At 42.3% G+C, this 24,896-nt stretch overlaps 1 protein-coding gene across 3 annotated transcripts in view; it reads left to right on the top strand.

Moving 5' to 3' along the window:
- The first annotated feature begins 966 nt into the window (after window positions 1-966).
- Window positions 967-24,896, top strand: part of STAU2 (staufen double-stranded RNA binding protein 2) — a 170,798-nt gene continuing 146,868 nt past the window's right edge. For 2 of the 3 annotated variants that reach the window (XM_053995840.1, XM_053995685.1), the window contains exons 1-3: window positions 1,101-1,199; window positions 20,491-20,698; window positions 21,771-21,901. In XM_053995840.1, coding sequence (XP_053851815.1) covers window positions 20,500-20,698; window positions 21,771-21,901 — 330 coding nt within the window. In that variant the 5' untranslated portion in view covers window positions 1,101-1,199; window positions 20,491-20,499. Of the gene's footprint in view, window positions 997-1,100; window positions 1,200-20,490; window positions 20,699-21,770; window positions 21,902-24,896 lie in introns of those variants that run through there. The other variant, XM_053995765.1, reaches the window with a different exon arrangement.

The following is a 24,896-nucleotide window of genomic DNA, read 5'->3' as shown; positions in this document are numbered from 1 at the left end:
TTTTTTACATTTTTTCTGTCTAGTTCTGCCTTCTATAAGGGATGTGCAAAGCTGAAACAAGGCAACAAGATAAATATTTTTAATGGTGACAAAACCAAAAACAGTTGATTTTGGTTTGAAAGGCACAGAAACAGCAACTTATCCCAAGGTTTTATGTGGCTGAGCCCTGGCATGTGTAAGGAGAGGAGGGTTTGTGCCCACCTGGGGAAGGAGGAGGTTTCATGCATGCACCATGGCTGAACCTCCACAGCTGCACTCCCTGGCCCTCCTTCCTGCAACCTCCCTCCAGGCAGCTCCCAGCAACTGCATCAGTTATTTGTTCTAATTCTAGAGAGAAGAAAATATTCACATAAATCTTTATGAGTTTTTACCTTTCTCTGAAAACAGCTCTCTCGGAGGGGAAAGGTGAGAGGGGAAATACGTTGGAGAGGTAGTGGTCCAAGCTAGAGTGAGATGAGTAACAGCAGATGGGGGAAATAAAATCAAGCCTCTTCTCTGGTGTGCTGTGGTGGCTGCCCCTTTCTCCCTTGTATTTCTGCCAGCCCTTTTCCTTGCCTGAAGTCTCGCTGCCCGCAGCCCGCTCTCTCCAGGCGCGGAAGGAGCGGTGCAGGCAGCGGCTCTCGGGAGCAGCTGAGAGCGGGCAGAGCATGCTCGCCAGGCCGATCTCAACCCCACTCACGGACCGGCACAACCCCCGCGCCGCTGCTCTCCGCGCTCCCCGGGTCGGGGCTTCCTCCTCCGCGGTGCCGAGGCCTCGCCGTGCGGCGAAGCCCGGCCCCGGCCCCAGCCCGGCGGGGGCAGGTGAGCGCGGGGTGCCGGGGCCCACCGGGGCCGGGCGGAGGGCGCAGGGCCCCGCGCCGCCACTGGGGGCGCTCCGCGCCGCCGGGCCGGGGCCGGGCTGCGGACGGGGCCATTCGCGCGGCGGGCGCGGGGGGAGCGCAGCGCCGGGAGCGCTCGGGGAGCGCCCCGGGGGCGGCGGGCGCGGCGGGGGCGGCGGTGAGGGGGGGCCGAGGGGAGCTGCGGGGGGCGACGCCCGGCGCGGGGGCGGCGGGGCGGGGCGGGGCGGCGGCGGCGCCGGCGGGAGGGCGGGGGGGGGGAAGCAGTGGTTGGGGCCGGCGGCGGCCGCCGCGGCGGCGGGGTCAGTTCTCTTTAGTGTTTGCCGATGTTGGAGGCGTCTCCAAAGTGTCCCCGGGAAGCAGGTAACCGGGAGGGAGGGAAGGGGGTGGCTTCAGCCGCGATGTCCTAGTCTCCGTCCTGGCTTCCCGCTCCTCCCGCCGCTGCGGCGGCTCTCGGGCAAGGGCTCCGTCGGCCCCCCGGCGCCCCCCGCCTTCCCGGGGCCGTGCCGGCGCTGCTGCGCCACGGCGCCGCCGGCCCGCTCCGCTCCGGCGGGGGGCGGCGGCGCCGACCCCGCCATCCGCCCCGGGGCCCCCGTCCGCCGCCAACCGCCCGCCTGACGAGGGGCGCAGGAGGCGGGCAGGGGCACAGGTGGGCAACGCTGCCGCCCCCGGGGGCCGGGGAAGCCCCCTCTGGACCCCCTCCGCAGCTCCCCGCAGCTCCCCGCACACGGGTCCGGCTGCCGGCGGCGGTCGCTGCGCCAAGGCCGGGCCGCGGCCGGGCCGTGCGGTGGGGCCGAGCTCGGCAGGGACCACGCCGGGCCTGCCCTGCCCTGCCCCAGTCCCCGGGAAGGAGTTCTGTGCGACACGAACTTGCTCCTCGTCCCGTGTCCCGCCCGGGCCTGTCGCGGTGCGCGGCCTCGGGGGCGTACAGTGGCCTCTCCGCCGCCGGCGGGGCGAGGGGCGCCCGGCACTGCTCGCCCGGTCAGCGGCGCGGACCTCACAGCTCAGCCGCCGTGTGTTTGTACGTGTGTCTTAGCCAGCCCTCTCTGTGCACGTCTTGCGCTGCCCCGAAACTTCGGACAGGGCCCCAAACTTTGCCATCAATGCTGGGCTCTCCCACTCCCAAAATGGATGTCAGCATCTCTTCCAGCGATGGGCAGAGCCGTTTACCGGCCCTCGCCCAGCTCGAGGGTTTGGGGGCCTTCGTTGAGGTGGGACCGAGAGACACACTACTCTAAAGTTGCCTAGTCCAGGCTTCTCATGGGCTGGGGTGGCATTTTCCCAGTGTTCAGGTGTCTGGTGGGAAAAAGTTCATCTTGATTACAGGCAGGCCTGGAAGTCACAGCCATGCCCTCCTGGGGAAGTGTGGGCTGCTTGAGCTTATCTGTGTGGGTGAATCCTACAGCAAAGCTGTTTGCCTTGTAGTGCTCAGGGTCCCCACCTGACAAGTCAGTGATACCCAAGCAAAAAAAGTCCTTGCAGTGTATGTAGCTCGTGTTGCCTTACGGCCAGCAAGCTGTTTCTGTGAATACCAAGACGTAAGCTTCTCAAGCCATGTTTGGAATGCTCCCTGTGCAACTACCATGGTACTAAAAAAAAGTTTATGCTGTACAAAAGAGTAGATAAAGTGCTGCTGTTGTAGACCCTCTCCTTGTGTGCAATACTGCCTTGAACAGTACTGAGGGATGTGTATGAGTAACTGCAGTGTTGCAAGGCACAAGGAAGGCAGTTTGCTCTGCCATAGCTTGGGGTGGTTGAGCTGTGCTTCTGTCAGGGAGCGTACATTGGTGTATCTCACTTGCACTTACCAGTGGCATCGAGCTGCATAGGAGTAAGGTCTTCCTAGATTGTGTGGTAATTCCAGGTTAGCAGTATACACCAGTGAAGTAATACTAATGCATTTAAGCTATTTGCTAACTACAAGGAGGTTCTGTATAGGCTTTGTTGTGACATTGCTGCTTATATAAACAGTGCCAGGCTGTCAGATTTCTGAATGGAATCTCTTTTTTTTTCTAGAAAGTCAGCAGCAGTGTAAGATTTCCAGTACTGATTTCCAGCTGGTGAACTAACTGATTTCCAGCTTTGACCTAAAAAAACTCAGAGAGAGAGATTTCTGCTCCTGCCAGTCTTTGTGAAGATTCCTATTGCTGCCAGCTAGGAACAGGAATGAGGCTGCCTGCTTGTTTGTAGTTTTTGTGGGGAACGGACAGTTCAGATTTTCTTTTCTTTGCAGACAACTTTTCAGCCATGTTACTCAGCTTGGGTTCTGCTCAGGCTGCTCAACCTGGACGCCAAAGTCTTTATCTTTTTGGAAGCTCAACCTACCTTGTTCCCCAAGAATTACATCAAAATCATAATAAATTTGACTAATCTTAAATTCTGATTCAAGATAGTAGATCATAAAGAAACTTTCTAATTTTACTTGCAGAAGAACCTGATCAGAGGTGTTTTAATGACTGGTCCAAGTTTAAATAAGCATTTAACACCATCAGGCTCTTCTATGGGGGCAAAGGTTCGCTTTTCCTCCACAGCTTTGTAAATTTCACTCTGACTCTGGTTTACACTGGTGTGAATGTGGGAAGTGAATCAAATTATATGTGTTTTATTTGTAAAGTGTCATGGCAAATGACCTTGGGAAGGTTAGGCAACAAGCCATAGTGAAGCAGATTCTCCTATTCCAAGACTGGGTCTCTAGCCATTAGGAAAGGTGCACCTGTCATGCTCTATCTAGACAGTTTGTTTGTTTTAACCTGCCCAAAATATGTGGCTATTGATTTGTTAGTCTTTGAAAACACTTAAAAACTCCCATCAATTATGCTCAGTCCTTCACCCCAAAATGCATCTTCTTATGGTATTATTCCATTGGAGAGCTTGTCTTAAAAAGGGAAGTGTGTGTGTTTGGGTGCCCTTTTTTTGGCATATATTTGATAGATATGGGCACAGATTTTTTTTCTGATCGGGGTGCAAAGTATCTATTTCCTCATGCAAGTATCACTGATGTACTGGGGAAGGACATAACACTGCATTTTTTTCAGGATAACTGAAACAACAGAATTTCTGTTAATGAGCCACTAGAGCTTCACTTTTCCTTCCACTGTTTACATTTATTTCCTATCACCAACGGCAAAATCAATAGGAAAAGAGGCCTGTCTTTTGCCTGTCTTTGGATCACACATAGCCTGTATTTTTCACGATAGTTCTTGAATTCTCTCTCCTCTGAAAAGAAGAAGAGAATGAGAGACAGGGGAACACCATTTGGTGGCAGGGCATAAAGAGCACAATGCCGGGGTCCTGTGGAGGCAGGTCAGGGAATTGGGCTGGCAGTTTTGCTCAGGAAGGAAAAGATAGTAAAGGAGGGGGAATGGAATTGGTGGGAATGCATGACGAAATCTGTGAAGAGAGGAAATGGAATCTGTATGTAGTGTAGTTAACATATATAATTAATATATATATATAAAAAGTCAAGGGCTCTGCATTTAGGGAGTCTGCTCATTGTCAGTACTGTGTCACAATCGCCATTATCCAAAGTATGTTTGCATTAAAGGATCAAGAGTTCAGTAAGAATCTGAGAGATGTCTTCTCAGGCACTGTTCTGAAAAAATATTTAGAATAAAAAAATTGCTTGTCACAACTTCTAATGTAAAAATGAATTTTGAAAAGCCATCTGTGGTAATGTAACACTAAAGTCACATCTGTGTCTGTAACTGCTAAAGATTGTTCATACTTCATCTCAAGAGCAAGTGTTTTGTGGTTTTGGTTTTGTTTTGTGGGTCTTTTTTGTTAAACTGGTAGTTTTTGGAGTGTTTCCCATTAATGAAATATGTTATGCTTGTGACACTAGGATGTTACAAATTTATTTCTATTTAACCAAATAAAATCAAATTATGAAATTTAAATTTTTCCTAGTAAATAGCATGTTTTCATATTTAATTACTAATATTGTGACTCCACTATGCTTCTGCATCTCCATAATCTTCTGATTTAGTCACCATTAAAATGATGGGAGGGGGCACTTTTTAGACTGGTTAGAACTCAGGCTTTGAGCTCAGATCCCCGTTGTTGTCCCAAACCTGATTATAACCAGCAGCCAATTATTATATCAAGTATGGGTTAACCTCCTGTCCTTAGATTCTGGGAGAAGTTAGCTTACTAAGATTTTTACCATAGTAGCACATGCTGACTTGAACGGTATGTTTACAGTCTCATCTTCTGAAAACTTCCAAAGGATCACAGTGGTTCCACTTCCAGTTTCACTGCTTGCCGGCTTTGAGGAGGCTGTTTTGTCTCCAGGCTAAAGGAAATGTTTTTGAGTGTCGGAGACCAGATTTTCTTGAAAAGTTTCTTGCAATGAAAATGGTCATCTGTTGGATCAAGAAATAGATGAGTAACCTAATTTTTATTGCTACTGCTTATTTTTTGCACCTGTTAGGTATTTGTGGTTCCCAATTTCTCCTACAATGACCCTAGTTTAAAAAAGCAGTGTTAAACGAATATAAGGAAATATGAGTATACTAAATGTGCAGATTGATATCAGTAACTGGAATTGTCTGGATAAGTAACTGTCTGCAAGTGATAGAGAACTTTTCCGCGTCACCCAGATGACACATCCCAGCAACTGATACATTTTGAAGGATGAAATCAAGATAACGTTGTTCCCGAGGTGGATATGTAGGCCTGGTAGAAGGCAATGTTAGGTCACTTAGAAGCATACCCAGTTGTTCTGATACAAACAAAATAATAATGAATTAACACTCTGTAGTAGCTTTGGCTTTGTTAGACAAGAACAAGAAGCACTCTTAAAATTTCATGTTAACTGTTAGTTCGTATGTTTGTTTTACTTTTCCCCCCTTCTGCTGGTCCTTCTTCAGTCCTGGATATGATGTTGCTTTTTTCTTTCCAGACTGTGGAAAATATTTTCTCTGCTTTTTGTTTCAGGCTTGTGTATAATAGTATTTAAACTTGCCTGCTTAGAATAGTGTTTCATCTGTGAAGGCAATGTTCATTCAAGGGGGCATTTTGCTTAAGAGTATATACCCAGGAGACATTCTTTTTGTATCTGTTTAGGGCCTGGGAATTGTAATGAATGACTCCAGAAGGATTTTCTTGAAAACCCTTCTGACCCTGGGAGAATTCAGTGCAAGACACTTGCTGGTCTTGTATTAAATGAGTGTCCAGCTTCTGAATGGCAGCTAGGGCTGTCTGTCTTTGTGAAAAGGAATGAGAAGCTTGTCCTGGATCAGGAGTCAGTTAAAGCTCCCTGTTTATTCAGAGGCATCTCTCAACATTCTCTCTTGGCTGAATCCACTGGGTTAGGTATGGGGTTTGTCCTCTTCAGAAGGGAGAGTGGCCCACATCATCTTTTCTTCACCCCTTTTCAAGTGTCCAGTTTTTATTACTTAGAGCCTTAAGCAAGAGAAAACTGGCTGAAGATGGCAGGACTGGATCAATTTTCCATGGACTTGGTGGAGTTGCTATTCATGAGGATGTTCTGGATCTGGTCTTCCAGGCAACCATAAGTATTTACCAAGTCTCATGAGAAGAATTTAATATTTAATTAAATTCTTCAGCTATTACATTACAAGGTTCGTCTGAAACTGGCCATTCCACAAATTACTGTCAGTGGCAGTTCATTAGAGAAGGTGGCTTTGGAGGCCTTTTCTCTTCCCAGGATGCCATTAAGCTACCTGTAAAATTTTATCTCCTTCTCTGGTTCTCCTCAAATCTCACTGCAGTCAAAGCCTCTTGATACTTTGTAACACTCAGAAGTTACAGTAGGCATGAAAGTAAGTGGCTGCAGTAGCTGGTGAAACTTTAAGTTGTTAAATGTATTTAAAATATTTTAAAAGAAATGTAAACATCAACTTGCCCATCCTGGATTTGAAATTGTTTCTTTTCTTGGACACAGTAATAATTAGATCTTTTCAAGGTTTTTAAGCCAATCCTGGGCTCACTGGGAATTTTGACACCAAAAGAAGTGATTTTATTTGCTGTCATTGCAAATACTGGTACTGTTTACCTCTGCTCAGGTGTATCATAGCTGACAGCAGCATGGGAGACATAGGTACTGTCAGACAAATATACCTGATATATCCCCAAGATAGGACAGGACAGAGCACTGCAGGGGAACAGGGTTAGGTGAGGCAGTTCTATTTCCAGGGCCTGCTCTGTTTTTTGAATGTGTGTCTTTGCTGCTGTGCTGGATTGCAGATCTGCACAGCTCTGGGGTCAGCACTTCTACCTAAGCTTCTGCTGTGTATCATTGCAACCTAGACAGACTTTGGATGACCCTTGGGCTAGGAGAACAACACTTTGTTAACAAGGAACATCCATTTTTGCAGGGGGTTAGACTGTATTAGGCATATGTTTGTAGTCTAATAGCACATGTTCTTTTAGAGATCCTAGAAAATGGGGTCCTGTTTCCTTTTTGAAGTACTCTTTTTAAATTTGATTTTGATTTGGAAGGGAAAGAGTAGGAGTCTTAGTAGTGAACAGAAGTAGCCCCCTGCAAGTTCAAAAGCAAGTTTGTTCTTTTATGCTAGTTTAGGGTGGTTCCAGAGTCACAAAAGCTAACTTTACCCTGCTGAGTCTAATGGCCCTGGAGTCCTGAAAGTACAGTAAGTGGTAAGAAAGACATTCCTTTGAAGGGCAGCTCAGAGCATGATCCACCCATCCATCCGCTGTGATGTTACAGCATTGCCAGTCCCAATAAATGCAATCTTCTTTTTTGCTTTTTCTCAATTGTATGTACTCTTTCCTAGTATTTTGAATCATTTCATGTTACCAGTGCATCAGCTTGCACTTTAAGCCGGCATTATCTTTTGTTTTATTTCTGACTTTATCTACGTAAAAATACTTGAGACAATTCCAAATTTTAATTCAGTTTGTTTACATTTTTCCCCTTAGTAGTTACGTTTATAACTTCCTTTGGTGTGGGGAAATGAGTTATTTTGAATCATCAGCTGTATAGATGAAGGTCTCCTATTTGCTATTTTATGGTGTATCCTACTTAGTGTTCCTAAACACTAGTACAAAAGTTGGAGGAAAAAGTCTGGTTTTGTTATGCTGGTTCTGTGCCCTCACAGTGTGCTCAATTTGAAACAAATGTGTTTTTACCAGCAATCTTCCTTTCTGTTGTTTGTTGTTACTTTAGTATCCTCATTGCTGATCCAACTCCAGAAATAACATTTTGCCATCCTGCCAGTTGTATGTAGCCTCTGTGCTGCAGCTGAATTTGTGGCAGGTTTTTAGTGTTCAGCTAATGTTTAGCATTGATCACGACCTTGCCCCCAAACACAACATCTCTAAACTTAATTTTCTCCAGTTGAAAACTTAGGTTTTGTGTTTATCTTCAGTCAGAACACTTGGTAGGCCCAATCCAATACTCAGGAATTATTTTACCTTAATTCATTGGCTGAGGAGAGCTGCACTATAAATAGGAAGAAGGTTCTGTCAAATCAGTGCAGAGCTCTGGATCTCACAGGTAGTCTGTGCCTGTGAGCAGAGGCCCAGTCCTGACCCCCAGTGAGCAAGGAGCTAGTCTCTCTATGAACTGTATGTCCACATTATCTTATATCCAAGCAATTAAAAAACTGTCTATGGAAGAGTTGAGAGAAGGGGGAGCTCCAGGAATGTTTCAGGAACAGAAGGTGGCGATTTGACCCCAGCTGTTTCTGGGAGCTGCAACTTCTTGGAAGCTGTATGAGACTTCAATGTGGGCATTCATCACTTTAGCTGTCAAATACAGTGGTTTTGTTTAAATACACTCATGGAGAACAAAAAAAGGCATACAAATCCGAATTTTATCTACTTCTAACAATAGAGTGCAACAGCTGTTGCTTAGTCCACTGAAACCACCTTCTCTGAGGATCTTGTAGCTGTTCATTATAGCCAGCTGACTACAGTATGAGGAGGGCTGGTAGCAGGAGCTATAACTTTGTTTCAAAGAAAAAGGCATGTTTCTGCTACTTCACCAAATTTGCTACTTCAAATTATATGAGAAGTAGTTTGTCACAGGCTGTCAAGGAAAACTGAGATGATTTTCTGAATTCCATTAATAAAATGCAATTTCTAGTTAGGGATTGAAGTCAAGAAGTAATTTTTGCCTGCTTCAGAACAAAGTAACAGTTGGAGGGATGTATTACTTCAAGTATATGTTGTAATTTAAAATCAATCAAAGATTATTGGAGATTTTAGGAATGTAACTACTACTTGTTGCACAAATTGGGAAAAAAAATGCAGCTTTTAGAAATATATAGGAGAGAAATTCCAAAATGCTCATTAAATCGGAAACTAGATTCTTGGAAGCACCTCAGATTAAACTACAATATCACAAATAAGGAACCAGTTACAGCTTTGATGCAAACAAGTCTGTAGCATCAGAGTGTCAAGTTTGAGTCATGTTTTTTTCATTTACTTAATCCCCTTCCCCACTTTTAAGCTGATGATTGATTGTTAAACTAGCAGTTTATGCTTCCCTTCTATTCAGCTATTTTTCTTCAGGAAAGCTGATTAACTCATTTTTGTTTAACATAAGGTGACTGTGAGTTACCTGTATATAGAGTAAGATGATATGATGACCACTTCATCTTTTAAAAGCTGTACAGATATGACTGTGTATCACAGAGTGTCTGGAGGAGATACCAGTTTCCAGTTTTCAAGAAGTCATAAGTAGTTTATTGTCATGGTAAGGGAGAGAGCTGAAGAGTTACAATTCCGGATGGCCAGCTCTTGTGCTTTGGGTTAGTGCTTGCTCTCAGGTGCAGTAAGCAAATACAAAAAGGATATTACCTCTAGTGTTGGGTAGGGTGTGTGTCCTGCCTCTGATCGGTAAGGCATTATAGCCACCTATAAGCTAGTTTTTGGGATCTCCCTCCAACCATGATGAGTTTTGGATGAGGAAGGCCTCCCACAAAGAAGGCTCTGATGATAACCTTGCTGTTTCATGAAGGAGTTTCACATTTTCTTCCCTGTAGTAATTCAGGGTATCTTGGCTGGGTCAAACTGATGGCTGTGTCTGAACCAATATTCTGTCTGGATGGTTCAAAGTCTTTTCTGAGCTTAAAATTTGTGGCACTGTGAGAACTGGGTTAGCTTGTACTGCCTGTTGGAAATTTCCATGGCTTTTATACCATCTTCTCTGTTTTCTGGACAGGAACAATAAATTGAGAGAGACTTTCTGATGAGATTATCTTAACACAGCAAACATTTATATAAACCAGACTCATTTTCCCCCTTGGGCTTTGTGTTATAAACCTGTTGAAATGTTTTGAGATGCCAAACAGTTTCTGATGCAACAGATTGCCTTTCTTTATATTTTAGTTTTCTTCTGGCATTGAAATCTTCAAGTTGATAATCTGATTGATGTCCTTTACCATTTTAATACAAAATAGCAATCATTTTTCCTATCATTTTTTCAGATTAATATTAGTAAAGTTTCTCTACTGAGGATCTCTGTTAGGATGTCTGTCTATGAAGTCTCTCCTTGATTCTTTGAGTGGCAAGAGTAGTATACGCAGGACCTGACTGATTTCTCTGTTAGAAAAGAAAAATAGCCATGTGTACAGTCTGGGGTCGTTAGTTTTGCTGTACACAGTAAGATGCACTGTGGCCTGAGTTGCTCTTTTCTCAGCTTTTTCATGTCAGCCTTGCTGTTGCCAGGGAAGCAAGGGAAGATTGCATTCCTGCCTGTCAGTATGCTCCACTTTCTGTTAAATTTCTTGTTACAAGTTTTTATACTCTTGCTCATGAAAATGTGCACAATTGCAGTCAGTGCCCTAACCCCTGCATTTTCCATCATTCCTTACAAAAAGACATGTCTCTGCAAGGGAGCTTATTTACTTCTGTAATTGTGTCTGTTAGTTTTAGTAACATCCATGGTCACTTACTTGTTGAAGACAAGTTTGGCAATAGACTTTGGGTAGGATTCAGTTGCCTGTATTTTGGCATCTTGTACAGTTTGAGACACTAAGTTACCCTGTCTGCTTTTCAGCTGCCACTCAGCTGTGTGGTTAGCTAACCCTGAATTAGAAGCCTACTTGTCGATCACCTTGAATAACTCCCTGGGTCTGCTGGCTGTACTGACGACTGGTGTAATACATTTCTTTAAACACACACATTATTGCCATTTCATTGCCTCTTCGTGTCAGGGTTTCTCTGAACTGCCTGCCACATGCAGTGTCAGATGTGGCATGAGTCTTCCGAGAGAATGTCTGCTTCGTGAAGCAGCAGCTGATGGAATAGGCAGGTATCCAAATTGGTGTCTCAGCTGGTATTGTGTATTGGGTCTTCAAAAGATTCTAGTGGGTTGACCCTGGCTGGATATCAGGGACTCATCAAAGCCACTCTCTCACTCTGCTCCACAGCTGGACAGGGGAGAGGAAATATAATGAAAGGTTCAGGAGTTGAGATAAGGACCAGGAGGGATCACTCACCAAATACCATCATGGGCAAAGCAGGCTCAAATTAGAGATATTAATTGAATTTATTACTAACAAAATCAGAGCAGGATAGTGAGAAGTGAAATAAAACCTTAAAAACACCTTCTTCCTACCTCTCCCTCTTTCCCAGCTCTACATTCTCCCCCAGCAGCACAGGGAGACAGGGAATGGGAGTTATGGTCAGTTCATCACCTGCTTTTTCTCCTGCAGCTCAGGGAGTGGAGTCCTTCCCTGGCTGCACCGTGGGGTCCCTCCCACAGGACGTAGTTCTCCATAAGCTTCTCCACCATGAGTCCATCCCACGGGCAACAATCCATGCCCGAACTGCTGCAGTGTGGGTCGCTCTTCCATGCAGTGCAGTCCTTCAAGGCCAGGCTGCTCCACTATAGAAGCAGGGTCCCTCTCTCCACAGGTCTTCCATGGGGTCACAGCCTCCTCTCAGGCACCCACCTGCATGGGGAGGCATGGGGCTCCTCCACAGGCTGCAGGCAGATCTCTGCATCCCCATGGTTCTCCATGGGCTGCAGGGCACAGCTGCTTCAGCTTGGCCATCACCAGGGGCTGCAGAGGAATCCCAGCTCTGGTGCCTGGAGAACCTCCTGCCCCTCCTTCTGCACTGACCTTGGTGTCTGCCCACTTGTTCCTCTCACACATTCCCACCCTGCTCTTCTCTGCCCGCAATTACAACTGCGCAAGGACTTTTTTTTCATCTTCTGAAATATGTTGGAGGCATTATCACCGTTTCTAATTGGCCCAGCCTTGACCAGCAGCATGTCCATCTTTGGAACTGCCAGGGTTTGGCTCTGCTGGGCACAGAGGAAGCTTCTGGCAGGTTGTCACAGAAGCCACCCCTGTAACCCCCTGCTGCCAAAGCTTGGCCATGCAAACCCTCTGGTAAACCATGGTAATCCCATGCTGTATTTCCTTTGACTCCAGTGACAATTCAGACACCTTGCTTATATTTGTAAACCTGAATTATAGATGCCTTTAATCCTTATATGAGTCCTCATATCTTACTGTACAGGTGTGCCATACAATATGGGTGACTGTGCTGGTGTGACAGGTACTGTGCATGTAAATGGCTTTGTAGATCACCAATTTTTCATATTAGTTACTTGACGTTTGCTGTAGTTGTTTAAGTAATTTACTACATCCTAAATGTTTGTTTATTATATTTACTCCAGGACATATTCTATGTATTTCAAGTTGTATAAATACAGTCTTGATTACAGGGTAAGACTTCTGTTCTTGCCCTGCTGCTAACACATCATAATTAAATGTCAGCAAAAGTCCCCATGTTTGGCCATTTTGTTGATTGAGAAAATCTTTATGTTTAGTCTATGATTCCATAATTAGCTGCCTTATTTGTCTGGTTTGTTTTTTTACTTTTCTTTTCAAATTTACATGAAACAATTTTAAAGTGAGTTGTTAAAGAAGGATTGAATCAGTGACAGATATAAATAATATGTACTCCCACATAATGTGATTCTGCGGTAATGGTAATGTGGTCATTGATTTAGAGACTTGCATGCTCTTTGTACCAAATTGGTTCAACATCATATTGGAAGCTAGGGAACAGATATGGTTTCATGATGAAAGAAATGTGCAGGATGAAGTAGTTTTTACCTCAGTTTTCTGAGTTTTAAGTCCTTTTATGTTGTTTTAATGTGCTTGTTCTGTGTAGTAATTCAAAAGAGAGGTTGAACTGACTGCTGATTGAAGAAGTGGTTGAAAAATATGACTGCAGATTTTTAAACTGTTTACTACTTGATTTTTTCTTTCAAAAATACCTTCCTTCCTTTCCTCAGGAAGGTTCTTATTCATTGCACATGAGAGTTGGGAAAGGATAATCCCCTATGGGTGATAATATCTGAAAGTGTGGTAGGATTCGATGTTGTGACCTGGTGTTCACTGCAGCTGCTTGGCCCTTCCTTGCCTTCCTGGGGCTTTATCTACAACTCTTTTCTGCTCCAGTCCAAGAGCAGAGGAAAAAACTAAAGAAGAAACTGTGGTATTTAGTCTTCAGGGACTGGGTTTAACACTGAGCAATAGGGGGAACTTTTCTGTAAGCCTTGCAGCTCCTTAAATTTTGGGTATTAGTCCCTAATAGTCTGTGTCACTTCCTTTGCTTGCAAAATATCTTACCAAAACAATGAAAATAAAAGAGTTAGTGATTTCTCCCCCACCCATCTTATACTTCTGCCAAGTAAAATGCTTTTAAGGCATCACTTTGCTTGCTGTCATGTATTACTTAGCTGTTAATTAGCTGGTAGCTATGTTCATATGTTCATTGAAACTAAGATTCTCTAGTGTAGAGACTTCTCTAGTGTAGATTCTCTAGGCACAGTAAAAGAAAAGAAACCAGGCCACAGGTTTCTGAAGATGTGATCTCATCAGGGTGAGATCACAGGCTTTGTGAGGAACAGTGTGAAGGAGGTGAACTTCAGTGTATGGCTTGACAGCAAAGCTAAGCTGATTAGGAGGAGTTGAAGGGGCTAATTCCATGTACCCACTCCAGGTCAGGAGTTTGTGGCCCTCCTTGTACAGACCAGATGCTCCTCTGAGCTTTCTCTTTACCTGCCATGTGAACTGGTTCAGTGGAGTGGACAGAAAGTTATGAAAATTGATGGAGGAGCAAATGGGAAGAATAAACAGGGGAACCAGCAGTAAGACAGAAATAATTTTTAAAAACAGAGAGACCCTGTGCAATTTCATGCCTAGTGTTTTAATTTTGCTATTTAAAATGTATAAATAAGATAAATTTTGCTAATTAGTCTGGATAATCATCTGCTGATTGTTGCTTTAAGTCATACTCTTGCTAAACTGCTACTGTGTGGCTATCTAGTTACTTGATATTAGAAGACAAAAGTTCTAATTAGGCTGCTCTGAAGGTAATCCAGAGCTGTGTGGTTTTTGTCAACACCAAATAAGCTGCTAGATATAACACAGTAAAAAGAAATTACATAAGGCTTAGAACTTCTTTAGTACTTTTTATAATAATGTCCACAAATGTATAAATATTTGCTTTAAATGTGAGAAATGGCACACCAGAAATATGTTTTACCTTTAGGCAGTTTTGTATGTTTATTTGTAACTGAACAAATGAATTAATATCAGGAGAATAGAAGAAGAACAGAAGATTTAATGGAATTTTAAAGCTAAGACTAAAACCAAACCCTTCTTAGTTAGGAAGCTGTTAACTATTAGAGTTCTGTGACTTGGGACTTTCACAGAAGAATCACATTAACAAGCTTCTAACTAAAATGGGGTTGATCTGAAAAAAACCCTTGAGATGCTTGCTGCTGCTTAGACACTGCCCCCAGTCTATTGGATTGCTGTTCCTGTACTTTTCAATGTTTTAATTAATTATGTGGATGAAACAGTACACTTATTAAATTGGAGATGCTATAAAGCAGGCTTAGAGAAGACTTGCAAGCATTTTGGAATTAGAATTAAAATTAGATGTGATCTTGAAAAAAAATTATTGTCTTTTTCTTTTTTTTCTGTTGTGTTTTTTAATAAGAAAATTCAAGGAAGACAAGAACAAAGTCTCATTAGCTAGGAAACAGATTCACAAAGAGAGCACAGGCTAGAACTTGCTGGGTAGCAGTTCTGTAGAAGAGGATCTGGGATCATTAATGTAATACTGTTGTGAAAAATGGATACTGATCAGAAGGTATAAGCAGAACTCTTGGTTATATAAAATACAAGATATGTCAAGTAATTTTTCTTGCTCAGCCGTGGCTGGCCCTCAGTTGTTCCATTTGTAAAGTCCTTCAGAAGTATGTAATATGTGCCACCAGTACATACTTGTGCACAGATTAAATTTGGTACTCTGGGTTGTATGATGGAGCAGTGTGAAAGTGTGGTGACTCTACTGCATATGTGCATTTTCACTTTCTGCACAGATGAAGTCCAGCCTTCTGTTTTGACTGTTCAGGCCATTAGTTTCTCTGTTGATTGTGCATACAACTTCTCTTTCTAATACTGCTTTTTCAATTTTCCCACATTGTACAAGTCTGTTTGATTGAAAACTCATTGTCCATGCCTTCTGCCTTTTGTGGTGTTTTATCTACTTCATCTGTCTTTATTTATTCAATTACTGTGACATAGTCTAAGAATCATTTCACCTGAGCATTTAGTTCATATTTAACGTCACAAGATAGATCTAAGGCTATAAAGTGATTCCAGAAAAATACAAAAAGTAATAATAATCAGAAAAAGTGTTAACTAATTCTTTATGCTGCATGGTGCTTTTAGCATCATACGAGTGTATTCACAATCTTTAAAAGTATTCTTCAGGTTTTGGTAACGGGGGCTACAGGGGTGGCTTCCATGAGAAGTTGTCAGAAGATTCACTTGTGTCCAATGGAGCCAGTGCCAGCTGGCTCTGAGATGAATCTGATGCCAGCCAAGGCTGAGCCTGTCAGTGTTGTTGGTAGTGTCTCTGGGATAACAGATTTAGAAGCAGGAAAAGTTGCTGCACAACAGAAAGTAGGAGAGGAGAGGAGAGGAGAGGAGAGGAGAGGAGAGGAGAGGAGAGGAGAGGAGAGGAGAGGAGAGGAGAGGAGAGGAGAGGAGAGGAGAGGAGAGGAGAGGAGAGGAGAGGAGAGGACGGGAGAGGACGGGAGGGGAGGGGAGGGGAGGGGAGGGGAGGGGAGGGGAGGGGAGGGGAGGGGAGGGGAGGGGAGGAACAGCTCTGCAGACATCAAGTTCAGTGCAGAAGGAGGGGAAACAGGTGCTCCAGGCACCAGAGCAGAGACTCCTCTGCAGCCTGTGGTGCTGCCCATGATGAAACATGGCAGCCCTGTGCCCCTGCAGCCCATGGAGGTCCATGGTGGAGCAGAGATCCACCTGCAGCCTGTGCGGGAGACCTACAGGATCTGTGGCCCCATGGAGAGAGAGAGAGAAGTTCATGCTGGAGTAGATTTACTGGCATGACTTGTGACCCTGTGGGAGGCCCCAGCTGGAACATTCTGTTCCTGAAGGATGCCATGGAAGGGATCCACCCTGGAACAGTTCACCAAGAACTGCAGCTTGTGGGAAGGACTCAGTTTGAAGAAATTTGTGGAGGACTGTCGCTTTTGGGAGGGACCCCACGCTGGAGCAGGGGAAGAATATGAGGAGTCTTGCCCTTAGCAGGATGGAGTGGCAGAGTTAACATGTGATGAACTGACTGTAACCCCCATTCGCCATCCCTCTGGGTCATAGAGAATGAGAATTCAGGAGTGAAGTTAAGCCTGAGAAGAAAGAATGGCTGGGAGGAAGGTGTTCTTAAGATTTAGTTTTTATTTCTTCTTTTCCTATTCCGATTTGATTAAATGAATTTATTGTCAGTCTCCCCAAGTTGAGTTTGTTCTGCATGTGACAGTAATAGGTGAATGATCTTTTCATGCACTTGTCTAGACCCACAAGTCTTTCATTATATTTTTCCTCCCCTGTCCAGCTGAAGTGGTAAGCCGTAGAGCAGCTTTTGTGGTCACCTGTTATACAGACATAGTCAACTCACAACATTGTGTTTCCTGATACATTAAAAAAATGAATGGACTATTTTACAGCAATATTTTCACTTTAAAATATGAGGAGTTTTGTTGTTGTTGTGTGAGTTTGTTTTGGTTTGGTCATTTTTAGTTTGCCAGGAAAATTCACAGCTTGTACATAGTTTAATAAGAAAGTCAGCTGTTCAATGAAACCTGTGTAGCTGCCTATGTAGTAAGTGCTCAAAAGGGGAAGTGAAGTAAAATGCAGTTCTAGAATATTTGCATCCCTTTATGTGTTTGCTATTGCATTTCTACTGCATCTGTGTGGGTGAGACTATGAGGAGAAACCATTGCAGCATCTCATAAGACACCATAAGCCCTGCAGTGTAGCCGTACAAAAATGGCAGCACTATGACCTGCAGAGTTTGACTGGACAGATGTGTGTGATTAAAACATTGGGAAATATAATTTCTGTTGTGTCTTGACGTGGCAGCTGAGTAAAGGCACGAAGGTGGGAAGCACAGCTGTGCAGTCCAGCTTTCTCTGTGAGGTGCAAGTGTCTGTAACCACTGCTGAACTTGAAGGGAAGCCTCTTTGGAGACACTTGGGTGTAGGAATTTCCTAGGTAGCCACCTGAAATGGGGGGTAGAGACTTTTCTAATTGTAATCTTAATTCTTGTAATCTTAGTATCCTAAATGAGCCATCACTTTTGTATATGTCAGATTTTTCAAAAATATCTGCATAGAAGATGTAAAAATATTTTGATTATATAATTGCATTTCATCTCTGACCAGCTTATCTCTCTCCCCCAAGTCCTACATTTTATGTAGCCATGTATTTTATTATGTTTGTGCTTGTGGCTGGAAGGCCACAAAATGTTTTGGCTTCACTGTTTATGAAACAGTACAGCACTGGTGTATATATGTAAAAAATTTACAGAAAAGGTGGAACATAGCGTTTTTGTCATCTTTTGTCACAACATCAAAGATTGGCTGCCTGGTAGTGTGAAAATGACATGCCATCACTATATCAACTGTATTCTTTCTGTTGTCTCTCTCTACTAGTGGACTTTTAGAACTGATTCCAAATTTATTATCTCCATATCTCATCTGCTTAAGAATTAGTCCCTATGATTATATTACTGCCTGGGCATCTTTCCTTATACAGGTTAATTTACAAAATAGTTACAGCTTCTTGTAGGAGTTCTGCAGCTTAAAAAAAACCAAACTACCCAGCACCCAATATGCTATGGTAAATTCTGATTTCAGAATTGAATTTTCTATGTACTTTGCTTTTAGTGTCTTTTTTCCCCTAAACCTTATCCTGTTCATTTTTGTAGTTCCTCAATACTATTCTTAAACTGATTTTTCTTGTTTTATCCTTAATAGGAAAGGATCCCTCCCACAATTTCTCTCTTTCGAACATCAGTACTGTAGAACATAATATTTTATTTATTAGTAAGTTCTGCTTTCATGAAGAATAAACTTTTAAAATACTGGAAGCGGAAGTGGTAATTCACAACTGGCAGGGCTCAAGACCAGGTGTTCAGTAGTATTTCATGCATCACCATATGAGTGATGCCTTTCTCATACTCATGTTTGTAGGATAAAATGCTGTAAATACTGTGAGTTTCTTAAACTTCAGTTATTGTGATGATATTTCATGTCATGTTGGTTTCATTTTAAATATATTTAAGACATATTCTACCTGATTCTGCCATCATTGACTTTAATGCTTACAATTAAGAATATTCAATTAATTCCTGTTTATACTAATGTATTTTAAATTAGAAGCAGACATTTGTATACCCAAGACTTCTATAATTTTATACCTTCTCAGTCTTTAAGTTAGGCCTTTCTAACAGTACTGCTGTTTTGTATGGCCTTTGCTGTGAAGTGATGGTAGGATTTTTACAGTATGAATTTAGTACATATTTTTTGAACATGAGGTATTTGAACATATCCCAGCTAACTGCATATGTATATGTTAAATCTGTCACTATTAGTATCTTACTGAAGATACTTATGAAAAGGGCAGGTGATTGCACCTCAGTTTTTAATTTTTTTCTACTTTTGCCTTTCCAGAGACTTAAATCAGTTACCTGTCTTTCCTCAGTAATAAAAATGGCATTCTGGTCTGAACCTCTTCTCCAAAGCACAGAGTCACAGTAATAGGATTTATTATTTTCATTATACTAGTGCAACTGTGTTAAAGTACTTGTACTGCAAGGTGTAATGAGTGATTTGGGATCTTAATCCAGCAATACTGTCCCTCTGAGTAAAGATACTTGGATATTTTTAATGGATTGGGGGGCAAAAATACTGATGGTAAACAAAATTTTTTATATAGGTTATTCATTTCAATAAGCCCTCCATTAGAAAGTTTTTCAGGTGTTGAATGGGTTTTTTGGGTTGTTTTTTTTTTTGTTTTTTTGTTGGTTTTTTTTTTTTTTTTTTTTTTTTTTGTTTCTGTTTTTGTTTTTTGTTTTTTTTTTTTTTGATGGGGAGGGAGAATTACCCCAGCAGAAGGAGTAAAGAGCTTGGTGGTAAGCCTGTGATTGATGAGAGCTGAACCCCTGCTCTGCCATAGCCAGCAGGACCAGAGCTACTGCTGGGAGAAGTCCCAGTTGCCCAGGCCACTTGCTGGCTCTCACAGGTTTTGTCTCTCTATCTGCTTTGTACAGATCAGCTCAAATAATACAGTCTATGTACATACTGGTGAGTAAAATATATCATCCTGCTCCTAATGGGACAGGAGAAGCCCAAACCTTTTTCCCAGATGACTGACAATGACTGGTTTCTCTCTTAATTGAGTGGATTACCTGGGATGCCTGCAGGCCCATAAACTGCTCCTGCATAGTTTTTCCGGCAGCAGGAGTTTTCAGCCAGTAGCCCAGATTTTGCCAAGGAGCATACTCCAGTGAGTAATATGGAGTGGTGCCCTAACCCTGGTTTGTTTATGCATGTAGACCTAGCCTGAGAACAGGTATTGGCAAGAAAGAAACTAATTTGAGCAGATGAAGAGATAATTAGTACCTGGCATATTCCAGTTAAATGTTTTAGCCATTGGATTAAAGGCTAGTTTAGGAAATCCTGGTACCTCTGCCAGTAATTTATGCAAGGATTTTGAAGTACTTCACTTGTTGACTGAATAAGCAGTGATTTTTTTTTTTTAAAGAACTTGCATCATTGGTGGGGTTTTTTTTTTGCTTGTTTGTTTGTATTTTCTTCCTTTCCCCTCCCCCCCCCCCCCCCTTTTCTAGTTTTGTACCAGGCCAAAAAAAATATAGGGATTTTCTCTTGTGGCCTTATTTGATACATAAGGTGCACTTCACTGGAGAAACAATGGCAAAGTTTGCAAGTTTGCTATGGCAGTTGGTTGCAAAGTCATCCTCTCTTGAAGATACTGGCAAGTGCTTATCTCATCTGCAGAATAATTGTGTAGAATTTAATTCTAGAGTAGTAATTCTTCCTGCTATATTTCAGGCAGGGTGACCCCAGCATTGAAAAACAGAACCTGAAGCCAAGGTGTGCAGGTTCTTCTCCAGGGATGTTTTTTGGCTCTGAGCTCTGTTTCTCTGTGCATCCATTTGGAAGTAATGTTAGCAGAGGCATGACTTTCGTGGACAGTTTTGTGATGTGGATCCAGGGGCAAAAAAGGAGTGTTGCTAATACCACTGTAGTCATTGGACAGTCAAAATCCAGAGTGCTCTGCTGATAACAATGTATTTATTGCAGTGACAGGCAATGGCACAAGTTAAAATGCAGACTACAGCAAACCTGTCTGGACCCACCATGGCCCCTGTGGTGCTACCCCTGCCAGTTACAGCTACAAATACACTGAGTCTGCCATCCTCAATGAATGGGTCCATTTCAGAATCGGCTGCCAGCTGTAGCAGTCCTGCTGCCAGCCTTGTGGATCCCACATCTTTGATCAACTCACCAGGTAAGCTGGTCCAGATATATTTTCTTTGGTGCTCAAATAAATCTTTTTGATGACTTGTTAATTTAAAAAAAATAATAATTAGGTCTTAAAGAGGATTAAAATAAAGGAGAAAACCCACATAGGAAAATGTTTTGCCTAAATAAACTGTTTACTAAGATTAGTTTCTTTATTGAGCTCAGATTTGGAGTGAAGTTTTAATCTATGATATAAAAGCTCAGGAAAGAACATGTCTATTTTGTCAAATTCTCAGTGTATCTTTTATAGAGAAGTTTTAGTGGGGCAGGAAGGTCTCCAAGTTTATTTTTCTTCCCTAGAACAGAATGTCTTCTGAATGCTTGGCAGTATTTGGTGTTTCCTTTGTGGCCTAATAAATGCTGTAGTTTCTATGCTGAACTGGGTGTAAAATGCAGAAGTGTTGTCCTAACAATTTAAGCAAGAGTGACAACGTGTGTGTGTTAGGGATAAATACAAATAAATTTCAAAAAACCCACAGAAGGTGAAACAGTCTAAAGAAAGCAGAACTAAATCCTTAAAGGGGGAGGTGTTCTATGGGAGTGTTCTGAGAGTGACTTGGGTATTGTGAGAAAAGTCTAAAACTCTGGGAAGAAGCTGGCAGAAACAAGTGGGGACTGCAGGGTTTCATCTGCTGTATTTGTCTCATAACTCTTATGCTACCCACTTCTGCTTCAAAGAGTGGAAAAACTCAGAATTTTCAATTCTGAAAGAGTAGTCAACTCTAGGAACCGGTATACTCCTGACAGTAAACTTTGGTGACACAGAAAATATAAAATAAGCATATGCTGTCCTGCCCTGTCATCTTTCACAAAGACATTTTGGAAAGAAATAATTTTGGGGCTTTTTTAATTGCATGTAATCAAAAATTGTTATTGTGAACTACATAGTCTCGTGTGATTAATATATAAATGTTATTTAAACTTTATATTTAGCATATATGCAAAAGTTGTGGTTAGCCAAAGTATTTCCTTTTTTAAGCATGCTGCTTTTGCAAAGCTTTGTGAAGTTGTGAAGAGTACATTTCTCCACAAAAACTTTACAGACTCTTTATTTACAGCTCCTCTCCAAGATAACATGGCAAACCCCAAAGAGAAAACTCCAATGTGTCTGGTAAATGAGTTAGCCCGTTTCAATAGAATTCAACCCCAGTATAAGCTTCTGAATGAAAGAGGGCCTGCTCATGCCAAGGTAAGGTCACAGTTCCAGGTGATGAGCCATACCTTACATGCTGAACAGATAATATCATGGTTTGGACAAATGTGCTTGTCAAACCCAGCTACATTTCTAGTGTAAGGGCTTTCTTCCTGTTCTTTATTTTGCTGCTCTTTTATACCACACGTTCAGAAAGTATGCCTGTGTTTCTGTTACAGAAGCCCTGTAGATCATTTTGTACTTTACTTTATCTCTCATCTTCAAATTTACATTTGCCGGTCTTTATACAGACCTCATGAAGGTCTTTCCAGGGTATCACCACCCTTCCGTAATCTTTCTGGGGCATTTGCTTTTTAGGCTGCATGAATCTTGCTCTGCAGTCAGCATGCCTCTGATAACTTCTTCTGCATTTGTTTCATGGTAATGCAGGTGATGACAAATTTGTGACATTTTTTAAAGTGCTTATTCATGCAAGTTTTTGTCCATGAAGTTGATAGTCTATCTTTGAGTCTTGCATTCTAGGGCACAAACTTCATTATTGTGCAACTTTACAATGTAGGGTTATACTAAAACTCATAATGTGATTATAACATAGAAGTTTCTAGTGATTTAACAGCTAATTCTGGCCACTTCATGGATGGATGTCCAACTTAATAAGTAAAAATCGGGATGCTTTCAGATGTTGGGGAATACAGAGGAATATCCTCGTGGTATTTTTTTTTATATAATTTTGAATTTCCTCCCTGCTTAGGAGCAAACTGAGGGAGGAAAAAAATCCTAGAAAAATCTGAGTGAGACACTGGCATAATTAGTAGCTGCTTTGTACAAAGTATTTCTGGAGTGGCCAATCACATGAGGCAGCAGGGCCAGGGTGTAGATTGGTAACAGTTTCAGCTCCTCGTGGGCTGTCTCTGCCCTTGCCCCTTGTTCCTGTGTTGCGCACTATGTTGCCAGCTAGTGCAGAACTGATCCAAATCACTGACCTTCAGCTCTGGCTGGTGATGCTGAACATGTTACAGTGGTGGAAATGATGTCAGGAGGTGCGGGGCTGCTTTTAACATCCCTTGTTGCAAATGGAAATTGAAGTGCTCTTCCTCTTCCTGGAGGTGTTTGCCACCACAGGGTACACTGGCTGGTTGGTTTTAGGTTGCAGCATATTAAATTTGTTGGGCTTTCTGTAACTTCTCACTATTGTGTTTATAGTGTTACCTTTTTTTCCCATTTCTGTGAAAAAAACAATTGCTTTGGTTGTGGTGTGGTTTTGGCTGTTTACATTTCTCAGCAGTAAGGAGATTTGAGTTATATGATGTTTATATTATGCTTAAAATTTTAGTAGGATAAGAAATTGTTCACAGATGGAAGGGGGCAGCCTTCTCCCAAGCAACTGGCAACAGGATAAGACGACATAACCTCAAACTGTGCCAGGAGTGGTTCAGTTTGGACATAATGAAAAATTTTTTGACTGATGGGGTGGTTAAGCATTGGAATGGACTGCCCAGGGAGGTGATGGAATAGCCATCCCTGGAGGTTTTCAAGAAATGACTGGACATGGCACTTAGTACTATAGTTGGTGTGGTGTGGTGGTGTTTGGTCAAGGTTTGGACTCACTAAACTTAGAGGTCTTTTCCAACTTTATTGATTCTATGATATATTTGTTATTACTTTTAAAGGGGTTGATATCAGTGAAATGAATTAAGTCTGCATTACCTGCACTTCTGAAATCCAGATTTTCAATGACTTTCTTAATTTTTCAGTTTTTCAATTCACCTCATTCTTTTCATTGTGCTCATAGTGGTAAAAAAAAACAATTATGTGCTCTATAGACTCAGAAGGATATTAAGTCTAATTTTGATCTGTGTAGTGAGATAAAAAAAAGAGAAATTAATGAAGAACAAGGGTGATATTAATAAGATTACACAGGTTTTGACCTATGAAAAACGAAGAAAGAGATAGAATTTATTATGACTCTCTTAGCAGTTTAGTATCATGTCTTGCTAGTAATATGATTATATACTTGACAGAATATGTGAAACAGACCTGAATCTGTCCTGGGAAGCATGACCTGAAGGATGTAGTGCTGCTGTTGCTCTTGGCCATTCAAGGAGCTTCTCATATTGCTTTGCTCTTACATATACTCTGTTCCTCACCACTGGTGGTTTTCACAATTTTCAGACATTTTCTACAAGATAGCTGTCTGTGTCGTGACCACAAATACTAGTAAATTTTTATACCCTTTTTTTCTAGTCTCTGGAAAATAAGTTTAGACAATTGGGGTGAAATGGAAAACTAGAAACAGTGCAGTTGGGAGAGAAGTGGCTCTTCCTAACAGTGCAGTTAGGGTTTCTAGGAGTCTGCTCTCCAGGTGGATTCTTCATCATAAGAAAAATCAGAAAGTCCTTGTTAGCATAAATGATGTTTTGGAGTACGTAAGTCAGATTGATCATATCTTCTGTCCTTCCACATCAGTGTCATTTCAGGACACAAATTTAAAAGGAATAGTATCAAAAGAATGTGGATGGTGGTACAGAAAAGAGGGAAAGGGGTGAGGGATGTAGCACTTCAAAAACTGGGAAGGAGGAGAGAAGTTTTTACATAGAAGAAGTGAGGAGTAAAGAGTTGTCAGAGCTTAGAGAGACTGACCTTACAAGCACAGTAGAGTGGAAACAAGCACAAGCGTGGTGGCCTTTGCCTTTCTGCTCTCTGGACATCAGGTCAATGATGTTGGGTGTAAGGAATAGAAGTTTCCTCAGGTGAGAAATGTCTCTCAGTCAATAGCAGAACTGTTAGCTCTGGTATTCCAGGACTTGAATGTTCCACTGTCTGCTCCAGAGTTTGGATTTAGGCAGGTTTATTCCTTTAATAAAGGAGTAAACCTACTTCTATGTGTAGGTTTTTGCAGGAGGTTTTTTGGCAGATGTGTTAAGTGAGAAGGTTCTCTGACTGGCAGAAATTTACTGAGCAAGCCCTTTATCATCTGGAGTTCCTATTTATTGCTTTAAGCACTAAGAGTTATAAGTAGATAAGGAGCTGT

The sequence above is a fragment of the Vidua macroura genome, chromosome 1, assembly GCF_024509145.1.
Source record: "Vidua macroura isolate BioBank_ID:100142 chromosome 1, ASM2450914v1, whole genome shotgun sequence".
NCBI lineage: Eukaryota > Metazoa > Chordata > Aves > Passeriformes > Viduidae > Vidua > Vidua macroura.
The sequence above is the reverse complement of the archived record's forward strand: the minus strand, read 5'-3'. Positions and strand labels throughout refer to the sequence as shown.